Genomic DNA, 13,698 nt, shown 5'->3' on the forward strand with positions numbered 1-13,698 from the left:
CACCCTTTGAATCTTGGAGTAAGTTAAAGCCTGCCTTGAAGTATGGAATCACAAATGCCAACCACAGTTTCTCAGTGTCCTTGCAGGAAGGGTAGGATCACATGACCTAGGCAAGGGCACATGACTAGGCTCAGCCAATCAGATGCATGGGGGACTTTGACTCCAAAGATGTAGGGCCAGCAAAGAATCCATTTTGGCAACAGAGGTGTCAGTGGCCATATCTCGTTTCTGGAGCAGCAGTAGGGCAATAGGTTTGGTTCTGGCAATAGGGTTATGAGTTGTGGTGTCCATTGTTTAGTAGTAGTAGCTGCATGAATATCTCGCCAGTAAGTTCTTTGTATGATTAAGTCAGCCAGAATTGGTTTTTGGCGATTACAAATAAGAATCTTGAATTGTCCACCTAGTTAAATACTAGTAATCCCACCATAAAGAAGTCTTGTTAGACAAACTGGAGATCTTGTTAGACAAATGTAAATCAGCCCCTGCCAAACTGGGCAGCTGACCCATCTGTGAGCCTGCTTCCTCAGGATAAGGCCCTCATCCTCCTTTCCAGGGCCTCCCCTCCCCTCTCTGTGCTTTGGCCACAGATCCATCTGAATCCTTCCAAAGTGTCATGCCCTTTCCTTCCTCCCTGGCTTTGCAGCTGTTACGTGTCCTCTCCCTGGAATGCAGTTATCGTCCTTCCCTAAACTGCTGACACTGCCCTCCTAATTGGTCTCCCCCTCTGCATCCCCTCTGGCCTCCGTCCAATCCATTTTTCATACAACAGCCAGAGCCATCTTCTCAAAACACATGTATGAGCATACCACTGTTCTGTTGAAAATCTTTCAAAGCTTTCATTGACCTTTGGATAAAGACCAAGTTCCTTAACAAGACCCTCCAGGCTCAGTATAGTCTGGCTCCTGCCTACCTCTGCAGCTTTACTGGGAGACCCTCAGGAGGCAGAAGTAGGGGACCAACTTGGTATGGATTGAGGGGAGCAAAGGAAGAATCAAGGATGACCCCCAGATTTCTGGTTGGGGCAGAGATAGGAAAGTTCCTTATTCACCTTTAACATCTCAAAGGTGTGTGCCTCTCAACCTCACATCCTTTGTTGGACAGGAAGCCGAAAACTCATCTACCCACCCACCCACTCACTCACACTTCAGTCTGACATTCAGCTTCTTGACCGGGTAAGCAGAAGCTTTAGGTGTGAGTTGCAGCTCTACCTTTTATTTGTTATGTCCTTGGCTTAGGCACTTTCCTTCCCAGAGCCTTCACTTTCTCATCTATCAAACAGAAATAATACTCCTCTCTTCCTTTCCTTTCCCTTCTCTCTCCCTTTCTCCCTCCCTCCCTCCTGGGTAAAAAGTTATTGTGAATGATGAATTTCAGACATGTGACTGGCCCAAGTTGGGACACAGGTGGAGATGATCCTCTCCTATGAGCCTCAGCAACAGAGTCTATTTGCCTTCTAGAAAAATCACTCTGGTTTTCAGGTGGAAGATGTATTACAAATAAGTTGAGACAGGAAGGAAGGAGCATCCAGGCCTCTTAACCATCAGTGGCCTTGGAGAAACGTGTGGGAGGTGGCCTGCGTGGAGCGTGTAAGCCCTCAGAGTAATCCCAGGTCCTTCAATGCCCGGTCAGTTCTTCAGCAGGTGCTGTTGGCTCTACCTCCAAATATGGATGAACAACCCCTTTATTTCTCTTCATTTCTGCTGCCATCACCTTAGTCCAACCACCATCTGTTCTCTCTTGCTGACTCCAATAATGGGATGCCCTGCCTCTGCTCTTGTCTCACTCCAAAACATTTCCATCCAACAGCCATGACTTTTAAAAATGTAGAGCAGGTACTGTTACTCATCTCCTAAGTCCTCCACCAGCTCCCCAAACTCCTCAGCCCTAGCCCCAAGATCTGCATGACTGTACCACTCCTTCCTTGTTCCCCAGACCCAGGCACCCTGTCCTTGCTCCTTCGCTTCAGGAAGGCCCACCTCCACACTTGCTGCTCCCTCTCCCCGGGCAGCCCCTCCCCTGGCTCTCCCTGCACAGCGCACAGCACTGAGTCCTCACTTGCAGGTCTCCACTCAGAGGTTGTCTCCGTGAAGAGCCTTTTCCTAAGTACACTTTCCCCACCACTCTTTGTTCCGTCACTGTTTTATTTCCTTCACAACACTTATCAATGCCCGAAATTAGACTTTTTATATTTATAGAAGTCTCCTCGACATGACTACTTTTACATTTTTATTAATTTTAATTCTACTAGAAATACATGACTGCGTTATCCAAAGAGCCTGACATGTAAAGCAAAAATACTCCCTTAACTCCTCTTCTCCCATTGAGATCCCTCACTGGAATGACAACTCCATTTGTCCTATTGACCGTGATTTGTAAGTTCCTAGAACCACACATGGCACGTTCAACAGTTCTTTAATGAAGAGTGAATCAAGGGCCACGCTCTGGCTCTAGTACTCATTTGCTTCCCTCTGGGGAGGGCCCAACGCGAGGTCAGAGACCAAGGTCCAGAGGAGGCAACAGTTTGGGGCAAACTGCTTATTCTCCAACTATCAGTTTGCTGATTTGTAAAAAAGGGAAAAGAGCATTTATCTCATAGAATTGTGAGCATTAATTAGTGTCAGGTGCACCATATTCCCCCTCATGAAGTTTACAGGCTAGTGGAGGGGGGCATGTACTTGAAACCCTGCATGTTGATTCCAGTCTACCAATCTGTTCAGCTTCCCTAGGATGTTTTTTTATTTTTTTGAGGGGGAGGTAATTAGGTTTATTTATTTATTTATTTTTAGAGGAAGTACTGGGGATTGAACCCAAGACCTCAGTCATGCTGAGCATGCGCTCTACCACTTGAGCTATACCTTCCCCCTCCCTAGAATGTTAAAGCTATGCTTTCCAAACTGGGCTGGGGAGACCTATGTGGGATGCATCTGATACATCGTCTTCGATTATTTTACTTGGAAATAATTTACAACATTATGTTTTATTGTAAACTAAACACAAATATTTATTGAGTCAAATGCAGAATCTGCCTGAATTTTTAAATCCAGGTGCTTTGAGCATCATTATGAGGAGAGGCACTGGAGATCATGTGGTTGGATGGATGCTGCATTTTCTAGGTGGGGAAACTGATGCAGACAGTGGCAGGACCTGGCCTTTCCATCCTGGTCAGAGCCCGCCCTGGCTCACTGGGTAAGCCTCCTGTCATCATGCAGGACTCTGGTGTGCTCCTCTCAAGTCCCTGCCCTCAGCAGAAATTGCAGGTGGCTTCCTCTCCTTCCCCTGTGGGAGTGAGGGTGAAGCCCAGAGGCCAAGGCCAGGAGGAAGGTTCTGGGCCCTAATCCACCTCTCCTAATTCTTAACATTGCCCAGATTCTGGACCACCCTGCCTGCCCATCAACACTCCCCCTCCTCAACCACCTACCCATCTGGACATAATTATAGTAATTAGACTGGGATATTCTTTCCCAATTATATATAACCAGCATAGGTAACTGCTTCTGGGCATAATTATAGGAGATGTTTACAGACCCACAATCACATCAGAGTAAATGATAGCTTCCTTTCCTCCCATTAATATGGCAATATTAGGGCCCTATTAGGGCCAATTAGCCAAATCCCAGCATGAGGGGGTAGGAAAGACCTCACACTCTCCCACTACATGCAGAGCAGGAAGGGATCTCCACAAAGCAGGGTCCAATCAGGATTTTACAGGACACCAAGCAGCCTGCAGCGGGATGGGCTAACATTCACTGGACACCACTGAGTGTGTCAGGCACTCAGTGGAGGCCAGCAAACACCCAGGAACAATTCTGCAAGCTGGTATTTGTAGGTTGGTTTTGAGAGGGCGGATGTCCAGGGTCACCCACAGCCTACTATGAAGCTAGATGGGGGCTTTTCCATTAAAGCCAGCCAGGTCAGATTCCCAGGCCACAGCAAGCCAACTCTATGCCCCCTTCCTTATCTCCTCTTTTCAGTGCTTCCTCTTCCGGCGCAGGCACCACAACCACCCCGCTCGCCTCTGGTCCCCCTCCCACCCTCGTCAGCTCCTCAGCATTGACACTGCCTTCGTCAGTCCCCACCGCCTCTTCTTCCTTGTTGGGTGGTTGGGTGTTCTCTCTCCAGAAGGGCAGGGAGTTGGGGTGGCGGGGAGGGTGGGGCGTAGGGCGAAGGCCACCGCGGGCACCCGGAGTTCCCCACCGAATCCACACCCACCCTCCCCCAACCAGGGGCGCTGCCTGGAGCTCGGCCTTGGGGTCAGGGGCAGACCTTCGGTGTGCGCGAGGGAGCGCGCCTACACACATGCACACCGCACAAAGACGTGCACCCCGCTCCAGCCAGGCAAACGCACTCCCCAGTCGGGGGCGCACACCACGGTGCACACGCACCCGCACCCTCGCGTGCACACACGCGCACGTATACCCACCCAAGCGTGCTCCTTCACGTACACACACACGCGGGCGCGCGCGCGCGCGCCCGACAGCACCCCTGTGGACCACGAATGCTGACCTCCGGGCCCTGACGCGTCCAGGCCCTGGCGGCTGGCTGGGCGGCGCTCACACACGCGCACACGGGCCCCCGCGCGCCCCCACCCTCGCTCGGCTGCTCGGCTGCCCGGCTCCGCGCCTCCCCGGCTCCCCGCCCCGGCCGCGGCGGGCTCTGTGCGGCGGGCTCTGTGCGGCGCGGTGGGACCGGGCGGGGGCGGCGGCCGGGAGCGCGGAGGAGGCGGAGCAGGAGCCCGGAGCCGGCTGGCCCGCGCCCCTCCTGCCGGCCGGGGATTTTCCAGCCTGGGAGCTGACGCCGCGGACCTCCCTGCGGCCGCCACGGACCATGGGCGACAAAGGGACGCGGTGAGTGCGGGCGTCTGCCGGCCCCGCGAGCGTGGGGGCGACCCGGGCGAGGGCGCGGGCGGGGGTTCTAGACCGCGTCCCGGCTCTGCGTGCGCGGCCACCGCGGCCGCGCCGGCGCCTGCTCCGCGGCTCTCGGCACTCCTCCGCCCGAGGTCTCCCTTGTGGTCGGTCGCCTGCAGGGCCGGGGGCTGGGAGACCTAGAGGCGGCGGAGGCACTCACACGCACTCACTCGCTGACACCCAGCACTAGCCAGCCGGCGCAGGGACGCAGTGGGTAGGTTGACACACAATGGCACACACGCCCATGTGGACACACTCATCCATGAGAGAGCTCATGCTTGCACACACTGACATTCACTGCCACATCTCATCACATCCAGTGACACACTGGCACACACTCCCTGGTACGCACTCATCAACACGGTCTTGCTGACAGTCGTGTTGGCATACACGGGTCACACTCCTACACATGTCAAGGCTAACACACCTTCATGCTGGTGCACACACGTTTGCCTACCCTGACACACACATGCACTGTCACTTGCACTCCCTGGAACAAGCACTCTCACTGAGACACGCACGTTGTCACACTTAGTGACAGGAACTCTTGTGCTGGCACGTATCTCACTAACATGGTGTTGTTCTCAAGATAACACCAACGCTGACCCCCACAGACACACATCAGACTGACACCCCAGGTCACGTGCTAACAGTCCCTGGCCTCTGACACACTCACTCCAGTCCCCACAAAGTGAGAAGTGGAAACACACACACCACCCAGGGTGGGAGGCCCCCCTGGAGCCTGGGAAAAATGCCTGCCATCCAGCATTTCCTTTCCCTCTGACCTCCTGAAGCCTGTGGTGGCGGCCAGTATCTCCTGAGCTGGGGGCGTGAAGAGGGGCTCCTGTCTCTTTAGGAGCCTGCCCTGACTCAGAAAGGGAGAGGTATGCCTCCAAAATGGGAAACTGGGACAAAAAGGGGAGGGGACTGGGGCCCAAGACAAGACCTGGTCAGGCGCTTAGTTTTGTTACCCTAGTTCTACCACTCACTCTGCCAGCTTACTTAAGTTCTGACACACTTTTCCCTCATCTCCTCTTACCCCTCCTGCAACCCCCTCTTATTCATTATTTTCTTTCTTTACCTTCTTTTATCCTTGTGTCCCACTTCTTTCTCCTTTCTTCCCCCTCTCCACTTGCCCTTACCCTCTCTTTGCTTCCAATAATTATTTATTTAACGCCTGGGGTGTATGAGGCATAGTGTGGGGATCAAAGATGTGTAAGACTCATTCCTTCTCCAAAGTAGCTAAAACACTAGGGAGAATTGGCCCCTGTGGTTATCATGTTTCAGGACCACTGACAATGCAATGTAACACCCCCTGCATCTGACACTCTCTCTTAACAGCCTAAGAAAAGTCTCCTAGGTATTTTTCCATTTTCCAGAAGAAGAAACTGAGGCTCAGAGATAACTTGTACTCCTAAGGTTTAGAAACTGCTTCCCAGCCGTCCTCCTGACAGCTCTTCAAGGAGATTAATTTTCTTCTTCCTGTTTTCTGGAAGAGGAACCAGAGCTTAGAGAGGTTACCTGACTGGCTTAAGGTCAAGAGGGGTCAGAGGCAGCGGCAGAGGCTGGAGCCCACTTGGCCCATTTCTCTGTGGCTCACCCTTGGGCACTGGCCAGCCCCTTGTAGGTGGGATGGCCTGCTATGAGTATGCAGGCCCAGGCTGGCGGGGGAGATTTCGGAAGATTGTGCCACGCCTCTGTGTTCACCTTGATGGCTAGTCCCCGCTGCAACCAGCTGGCCAGCACTGTGACCTAGGTATCTGTCCTCAGCAGGAGCATGTGAGGATGTGTGACCCTTCTCCGCCATGTCCATGTCCCCCAAATCCAAGATCCTTCTGGCCATTGAGGTCAGACTTTTCTCCCTGTAGAGAGTCAGGAGCCCTCTCTCCTCTCCTTCGTGTCTTGTGTGCTGTTTCACCATCAGACCCTCTTGGGCCTTGGCTAGCCTCTTTGTGACTTGGGGGGAGGTGTTACTGCTCCCCTACTGGCATAGGTTGTTAGCAGGATGGGGACCCCATGAGCAACCCAGACCTGTTGGGGGACCCTATTTTGGGGGCCAGGCCTTTTCCACAACTCCCCGTGCTCTGCGTTTCACTGGAGGAGCTTGGGGACCTTAGGCAGTTATTTTCACCTTTTTGGACCTCAGTTTTCCCAATTTTAAATTGGAGCTATCGATACTTAACATTTTCAGGGCTCTCCTTGTGTTTACTAAATACACTAGGCAGGGGAGGAGGTGCTGCCCGAAGTCTGGTGCCCAGGCCTGGCTCTAGTCCATGTAATGGTAGCCCTGCTCTCTCTCCTTTTCCTTCTCTCTCTCTGTTTCCCCTGTAGTCCAGGGAGGTCTCCCTCTCCCTTCCAGACAGGTTTCCTGAGTAATTTGGAAGAAAAAGACAAAAATCAATAATGGGTGGTACCTTGCCTTGTTCTGTAAGCCATGGGATTCTGCTTAATCTCTCACTTAGAAGAGAAAATTGCACATATCCAGCACTCCAAGGATCAGAAGTCATCATATCCATCCTGCATCTGGATTTGAAATGCATCCCATATGAAAGTGACAATGAGAATTAGTCAGAAACTGTCACTGCCCTTTAGGAACTCCCAGGGTCCAGGGGGAGAGAGGAGATGAGACAAATACCTGCACAGGACTGAATACAGGTAGTATGATGACTGCTCTAACTGGGCACCCTGGGAGCAACCATACATCCATTCAACAAATGTTGACCGAGTGCAGGGGCTGAGGGTTTAGAAATGAATGGCTCTATTCTGTTTCCAAAGGATTTAGAGCAGAGCAGGTGATTATAATGCTGGGTGACATGTCTGTGGGAGGCCGAAGGAGGAGTCCCCCATCCCAGTCCTGTCAGGGGGGTGCGGTGAGGGAAGCTGTCTTGGGAAGGAGGTGGCATTGGTGCAAGGGGGTGGGATTGGGGACGTCATTGCCTGCTGAGGGTGCAGTGTGACAAGGCTTGGAGGCATGAAGTAACACTTGCAGCCTGTGGGTTGGACTGGGGCGGTGGGTGAGAGCGTACACAGGCCAGTCAGTCATCAACAGTCTGGGATATCAAGCTAAGGAGACAAGATTTTCTCCTGAAGTCGACGATGATTCAGAGAGGAGCACAAGGAAGGGAGGGATGGGAGCAGATTTTTGTTTCAGAGGGATGCCTTTGGCAGTGGTGAGGAGGGTGGGTGGGAGGGGTGGGCCTGGAAGCAGGGAGACCAGTGAGGAGGCTCAGGAGGAGCCTGAGAGAAGGGGTGATCTGAACTAAGGCTGTGGATAGGATGGAACTGGGAAATATGAACAAGGAGGTGGAGTCCATTAGCCTTACTGGCTGGATGTCTGGTGTATGTCAGATTTACATGCATGATCTCATTTGGTTCTCCCTACGATTCTATTAATGTGAGGATTGTTGTTCCCATTTTACAGACTGGGAAACAGACTAGGAGAGGTTAAGTAATTAGTTCACTGCCATTCAGCTAACGAGGTTCTGAACCCAGGCCTGCCTGCCCTGCTGCTCTGTGCTTTCACTCGGAGAGAGGGGTTGTCTGGCTCACAGTTGGCCTCCCCCACCTCCCCGGTGGCCCCATCCCCAAGTTGTACATCCCTTCTGGTTCTTGCTGTTCCTACTAACTCAATTGGTAATATAAAGGAGAGTTAGACAACAGGAGGGACTTCCTGGGAGGCAGTGGGATGGAGTGACATTTCCTTCCCTACAGATGTTTATGAACTCTTCTTTTTTGGCAGGGAAGAAGGGTGGGTGTCATGGGACACGTAATCACCAGCTCTCTGTGAACCTTGGCTGTCGTCTCTCTTGGCGGTTAAGCTGTATGTGACCCATCTTGGCTGGAACATGGGGAAGTCCTGTGGCTTTGGCCTGGGCTGCTTATGGGGCTGTTGGGAGTGAAAGTGTTGAGCCTGACCGATCAGTCTCTGACCTCTGATTCTAGGCTGGCCTCTGGGCTTCAGACTTCTCCACAGCACTCTTGCTTCTAAGTGTGGGCCTCCCTGCCCAGGGTTGAAGCCTCCCATTGGCATGGGTTCGAGGGTCTTGAGTCGTGGGTGTGCCGTACCTCGGGGCTGAGGCAGTGGAAGGACAACAGGCCGGGAGTCAGCACACCCCGAGTGGCCTCCTGGCCTCTGCCAAGCCATCCGCTGCTGCCAGAGTGACCAGGCTGACCGTCTGATGAGGTCTGCAGCGGGGAGCAGCTTGACCAAGAGCTGGACTGGAAGTTGAGGAAGATATAAGGAGGCTTCTGCATAGGTGGGTCTGGATCTCAGGGTAGGGATGGATGTGGGAGGCAGGGATTTGAAAGTCTCTGTTGGCTTGTGGAGTGTGGATGACATGCTGCAAGGAGAAGGTCTAGCTATGAAGAGAGGATGGCTGGGGGCATTTGAGCCTTTGGAAAGCATCCATACCTGAGGGAGGAGAGAGGAGGAAGAAGGGGACGGGGGAACTGTGTCCTGGGAGCCAAAAGAGCAGGGAAGGACCAACAGAGGGCGAGCTTGGGAAAGACCCCTGGAATTTAGGCAGAAGGCAGTGTCTGGTGACTTGGTGAGAGGGGTTTTGATGGAGCAATGAGGGCAAAGCTGGGCTGCAGGGGGCAGAGGAGGAAGGAAGGGAAGGATCTTGCTTTACTCCATGCCTAGAGCTGAATGAAGAAGGGTGTGAGACCCTGGGCTGGGAGCAGTGGGGGTTCTGGGTGTGGGGACTTGGGGACGAGGCTCAGCTGAGGGCTGGGAGGGACATCGCGGAAGTGTGAGCTGCTCACGGCAGGCATGCTTATGCTGACTCAGTCTAGGGGTCTTGAGGAAGGCTTCTTGGAGAAGGTGTCCCCTGAGCTGGGTCCTGGGGCATGAGGAAGGCTTAGGTGTTCCAGAGAGAAAGAAGAGTCTAGGCCAAGGTGCAGGTAGTGGGTGCAGGTGTGGGTGTGTGAGCCGTGAGGCTGCTGAGGGAGGTGGCAGCCCTAGCGTGCTGAAATTAGGTCTTTCCCATTGGGAACCCTAAGGGTAGAAGCCATGCTTCCCCATTAGACTGGGTATATGGGGGGTGTCCTCCATCAGCTTGGGAAGTCCTGGCAGAGGGGATGTACCCCCCGTCAGAATAGGCCACCTGCAAGTGAAGCCTGTTTCTCCCCCATCAGGCAGGCTTCTGCAGGTGGGAGCTGTGACTCCTACATCAAGCCAGGGGCTCCTGGGGGTGGGGCACATCTCCAGTATGAACCCCCTGGGATTAAAACAGGTAACCCTGATGGTTCCCAGGCACCCTCCCTCCCTCCTGTGTGCAGGATGGGTCCTGCCCCAGGGTGGCTTGAGTCCTATGAGGGGGCATAGAACAGAGGGGGTGGGGGAGACATGGTGGCTGCTTTTGAGAGGGGAACAAAGGACACCGTTGTCCCAATCTCCTCCCTCCTTCCCTCTCTCCCAAGGAGCCCTGGCAGGGTCATCTCTCTGGAGACGCACCACCTCCTTCCTGGGCCTGGCCCCATCTTTAGTCCCACTTGAGAGGAACTGCTTGTTCCTTCCCAGGAGACCTGGTGCCAGATGAGATCCCCGGGAGGCCAGGCCCCAGGGACTGGACCAGACAGGTCCCTGGAGTTCTGTGTGATTGAAGTCACCATAGCCCCTGAGTAGCTTTCCCTCTTCGTAGGGCTGGGCCTGGCCTGGCTGAGACCACAGCCAGTCCCATGGGTCCTCCTGTACCCAGAGAGGAATCTGGAGCAGGTAGGGTGCTGTGGCCCATGTCAGGCCCGCAGGAGGCAGGACCCTTCACTCAAGGTCTGAGCTGTTTAGAGGCCATGTAGGGTGCAGGCTCTCTCTCCAGGGTGCACTCAGAGGTCCAGAAACTGAAGGGGTGTGGGCCTGGATGAGGCAGACACTCCCTCCCATACTGGCCCTGGGCCTCTGGCCCCACAGCTGGTCCTCCTGGGCCTTTTGCAGCCTCATCCCCTACCCCCAGCTTATGCAGTCAATGGATGAGGATTCGTTTTGGCAAAGGACCAGGAAGCAGGTGGGGAGTAGATTGTGGAAGCAGGGATGTATCGGTGGGGTGGGGCGGTTCCCAGAGGTACACTGTAATGTGTGCTCATTCTGTGTGACCTTGGGCACGATATTCATCCTCTCTGGAACTTGGTGTCCCTATGGAAGTCAAATCAGCCAGTGTATGCTCTTCTTCCTGAGTCACTCGTTTCCTGTGTTCTGCTAGTGGGTTTGGGGTGACCTTTCTTCTGGGGGACAAAAGTCGGGGATTGGGCAGCTCAGATCTCTGCCACACACCAGTGGGACTGACTCTGTCAGGGAGCTGGGCCTGGGTGGGCATGGGTTTTGCTTCTCCTGGAGGGAACAGGTCCTCACCTCAGCAGCCTTCCACCTCACAAAGCACCTGCAGGAACCAGCAGGCAGCGGGTCCTGGAAGCTTTCATTGTCTCTGCCCAGGCTGTGCCCTCCTCTGGGTGCCCGGCTCCCTCTGTGATCTGATTAGGGAATATTAGAGGCTCATTATCATAGTGGTTAGGTTCTAGGAAGAACCGGACTTCCTGGTTTCAAAAGCCAGCTCTGCCACTTACCAGCCTGGAGAACTCTGCTGATTATTTAACCCATTCTCTACTGCAACTCCCTCATCTGTAAAATGGGGTAGCAATAATGTTGGCACTATAGGTTGTCTTGAGGATTAGATGAGTTAAAATAGGTACAGCTAGGAGACGAGTCCCTGGCACAAGTACAGTGTTATATGAGATTAGTTCATAACACCCTTCCTGTCTTTCAAGGTCTGGATCACACATGGCCTCCTCCTCTGGGAAACCCTCACTGATCTCCAAGTGCCTTGTAATCTTTTTTGGCCATATATTCATTCTCTCTCTCTTTCTGTCGGCACTCATTTCTCCCTCTCTTCGTGGGCCCTGCTTATCTGCACACTAGTGATGACCTCTGTGTGAGGCCAAGGGCACCTGGTCTGGGTCTGTTGTCCCTTTGTACCTGTGCAGACCTGGCATAGCACTGAGCTCCATAAATATTTGTTCAGCCAAGGAGGTAATGCAGGTGTTTCACTGGGAAAAGATATACTTGGGGATGGGCAGTGTGGTGGGTGAGGACAATGGGACATCACCGCTGATTCTGAAATATCTAAAAGTGACCCGGTGCCATAGGCATTAGATTATTCTCTAGGACCCGAAGGGTGGAGGTTACTGGATGACGGGCTTTACCTTGCTGGGAGAATGTGTTTTTGGACAACCAGAGCTACCTGGCAGGGGATTGGTGGCTCATTCCAGCCTCTGTGCCTTTGCTCCTGCTGCTCCTGCCATCAAGAATGCCATCCTTGCTCCTTTTCTGCTTGTCCAAATTCTACTTCCTAGATACGTGCCCTGACATGGCACCATCCCTTCCTGACCCCCCAGAGGGTGGGTTCTGTTCATCATGCCCATCCTCAGACATTTATTGCGTCTTTCCTGGGCCTGGCAGTGACATGGGAGAGTAGGGAGTCCCCCATTAGGGTAGAGATCTGGATCTGGCTACAGTATATCCAACATGGTTTGACCTGACATGAGGAGGGGACCATGGCTGCCGATGACCCACCGGTGATCAAGGAGTTCTTTATGCAACTGGAGAGCCCCCCTCTCCCCGCTAGCCTGCTGGCAGAGCACAGAACTCCTCATCAGCTTCCCACTGGGCAAGTACTCAGAACCCACCTAATTACTGGGGACAGAATTCTGGGCACTGGATCCAGCAGGCTGTGGTCATAATCAGCTAATTAAACCACCCAAGAGTTGCTCCTTGGCCCAGAGGAGTGGTGGGATGGGGGTGGGTGGTGAGGCTCAGAAGAGATGTGAGAAGGAGAGGAATGCTATGCAGGGAGAGTTCAGACACTGGGCCTGCTGAGCAGAGCTGGGAAAAGGAAGCAGAAAGTGGGAAGAGAGGGTGGTGAGGGGAGCAGGGAGAGAAACAGAGGATGCTATCTGGGGACAGCACTCAAGTGAGATGAATCAGGGCAGGGATCTGGTCTGGGAGACAGGGACCCACTTGTTCATTGTCCCTGTGACATCATGGACGAGCTGCTTTTCCCCTTTGGGCCTCAGTTTCTCTGTGTGTCAGGCAGCAAGGGGGAAGGAGGTTGGCCTGGGAAGTCTCTAGGACTCTTTGCTTGTCGATTCAATAGCTGGCAGGGGAAGGGGTGTAAACAGCAGGCTGTGTTTCTGCTCGATAGCTTGGCCTCTAGCAGCCCTGTCTTCTGGAAGCGGTAGCTTGTGTATGGGTCTGATCCAGCCTGAGACTGAGTTGCTGTAGGTTAATCAGAAGGGAAGACTGTCGGTGGCAGCCAGCAAGCTCTGGGCCTCTGTTATGTGCCCTTAGCCCTGCCCTGGCCTCATGACTGTCCTGTGTTTCTCAAACTAGTGTCCTCAGTGATGATTTAGAGTTGTGTAATATTTTTTCCAACAGTTTAGGAATTTCCCAAGTGACGCCCTCAGGTGTGTGGGGATGGGGCTCCTTGAAGGTAGAGCCAGAAGATTTGGATTTCAGAATCACATAGACTTGGCTTTGCTGTCTAGCAATATTGTGCACTGGCTCCACGACCCCAGGTGAGGGTCTTAAACTGTCTTGGCATCAGTCTTTTCATTTGTGAAATAAGGGTAATAGTATCACCTGTTACATGTGGTTGCTGTGGGCAGAGAGGGTAAGGATTTGATAAAGGTCCTTGTTATTATTCAAGACTGGCAGTGGACCTCAGCTTTTCTTTCTTGTCTCTGTCTCTGTCTCTGTCTCTCTCTCTCTCACATCCCCATCCTGCCCAGGACTGTGTGCACTCCT

The 13,698-nt window shown here is 53.3% G+C and overlaps 1 protein-coding gene across 3 annotated transcripts in view; it reads left to right on the forward strand.

Annotated features, from left to right (window-relative positions):
* The first annotated feature begins 4,457 nt into the window (after positions 1 to 4,457).
* The window catches only part of ARRB1 (arrestin beta 1), a 73,775-nt gene continuing 64,534 nt past the window's right edge, over positions 4,458 to 13,698 (forward strand). The window contains exon 1 of one of the 3 annotated variants that reach the window (XM_072969190.1): positions 4,458 to 4,844. Coding sequence is in view for 2 of the 3 variants with exons in the window: in XM_072969187.1 (XP_072825288.1) it covers positions 4,825 to 4,844 (20 nt within the window). In the remaining variant the exon portion in view is untranslated. The remainder of the gene's footprint in view (positions 4,845 to 13,698) is intronic. The other 2 variants (XM_072969187.1, XM_072969188.1) reach the window with 2 other exon arrangements.

Source organism: Vicugna pacos, chromosome 10, assembly GCF_048564905.1.
Source record: "Vicugna pacos chromosome 10, VicPac4, whole genome shotgun sequence".
In the NCBI taxonomy this organism is placed as follows: Eukaryota; Metazoa; Chordata; class Mammalia; order Artiodactyla; family Camelidae; genus Vicugna; species Vicugna pacos.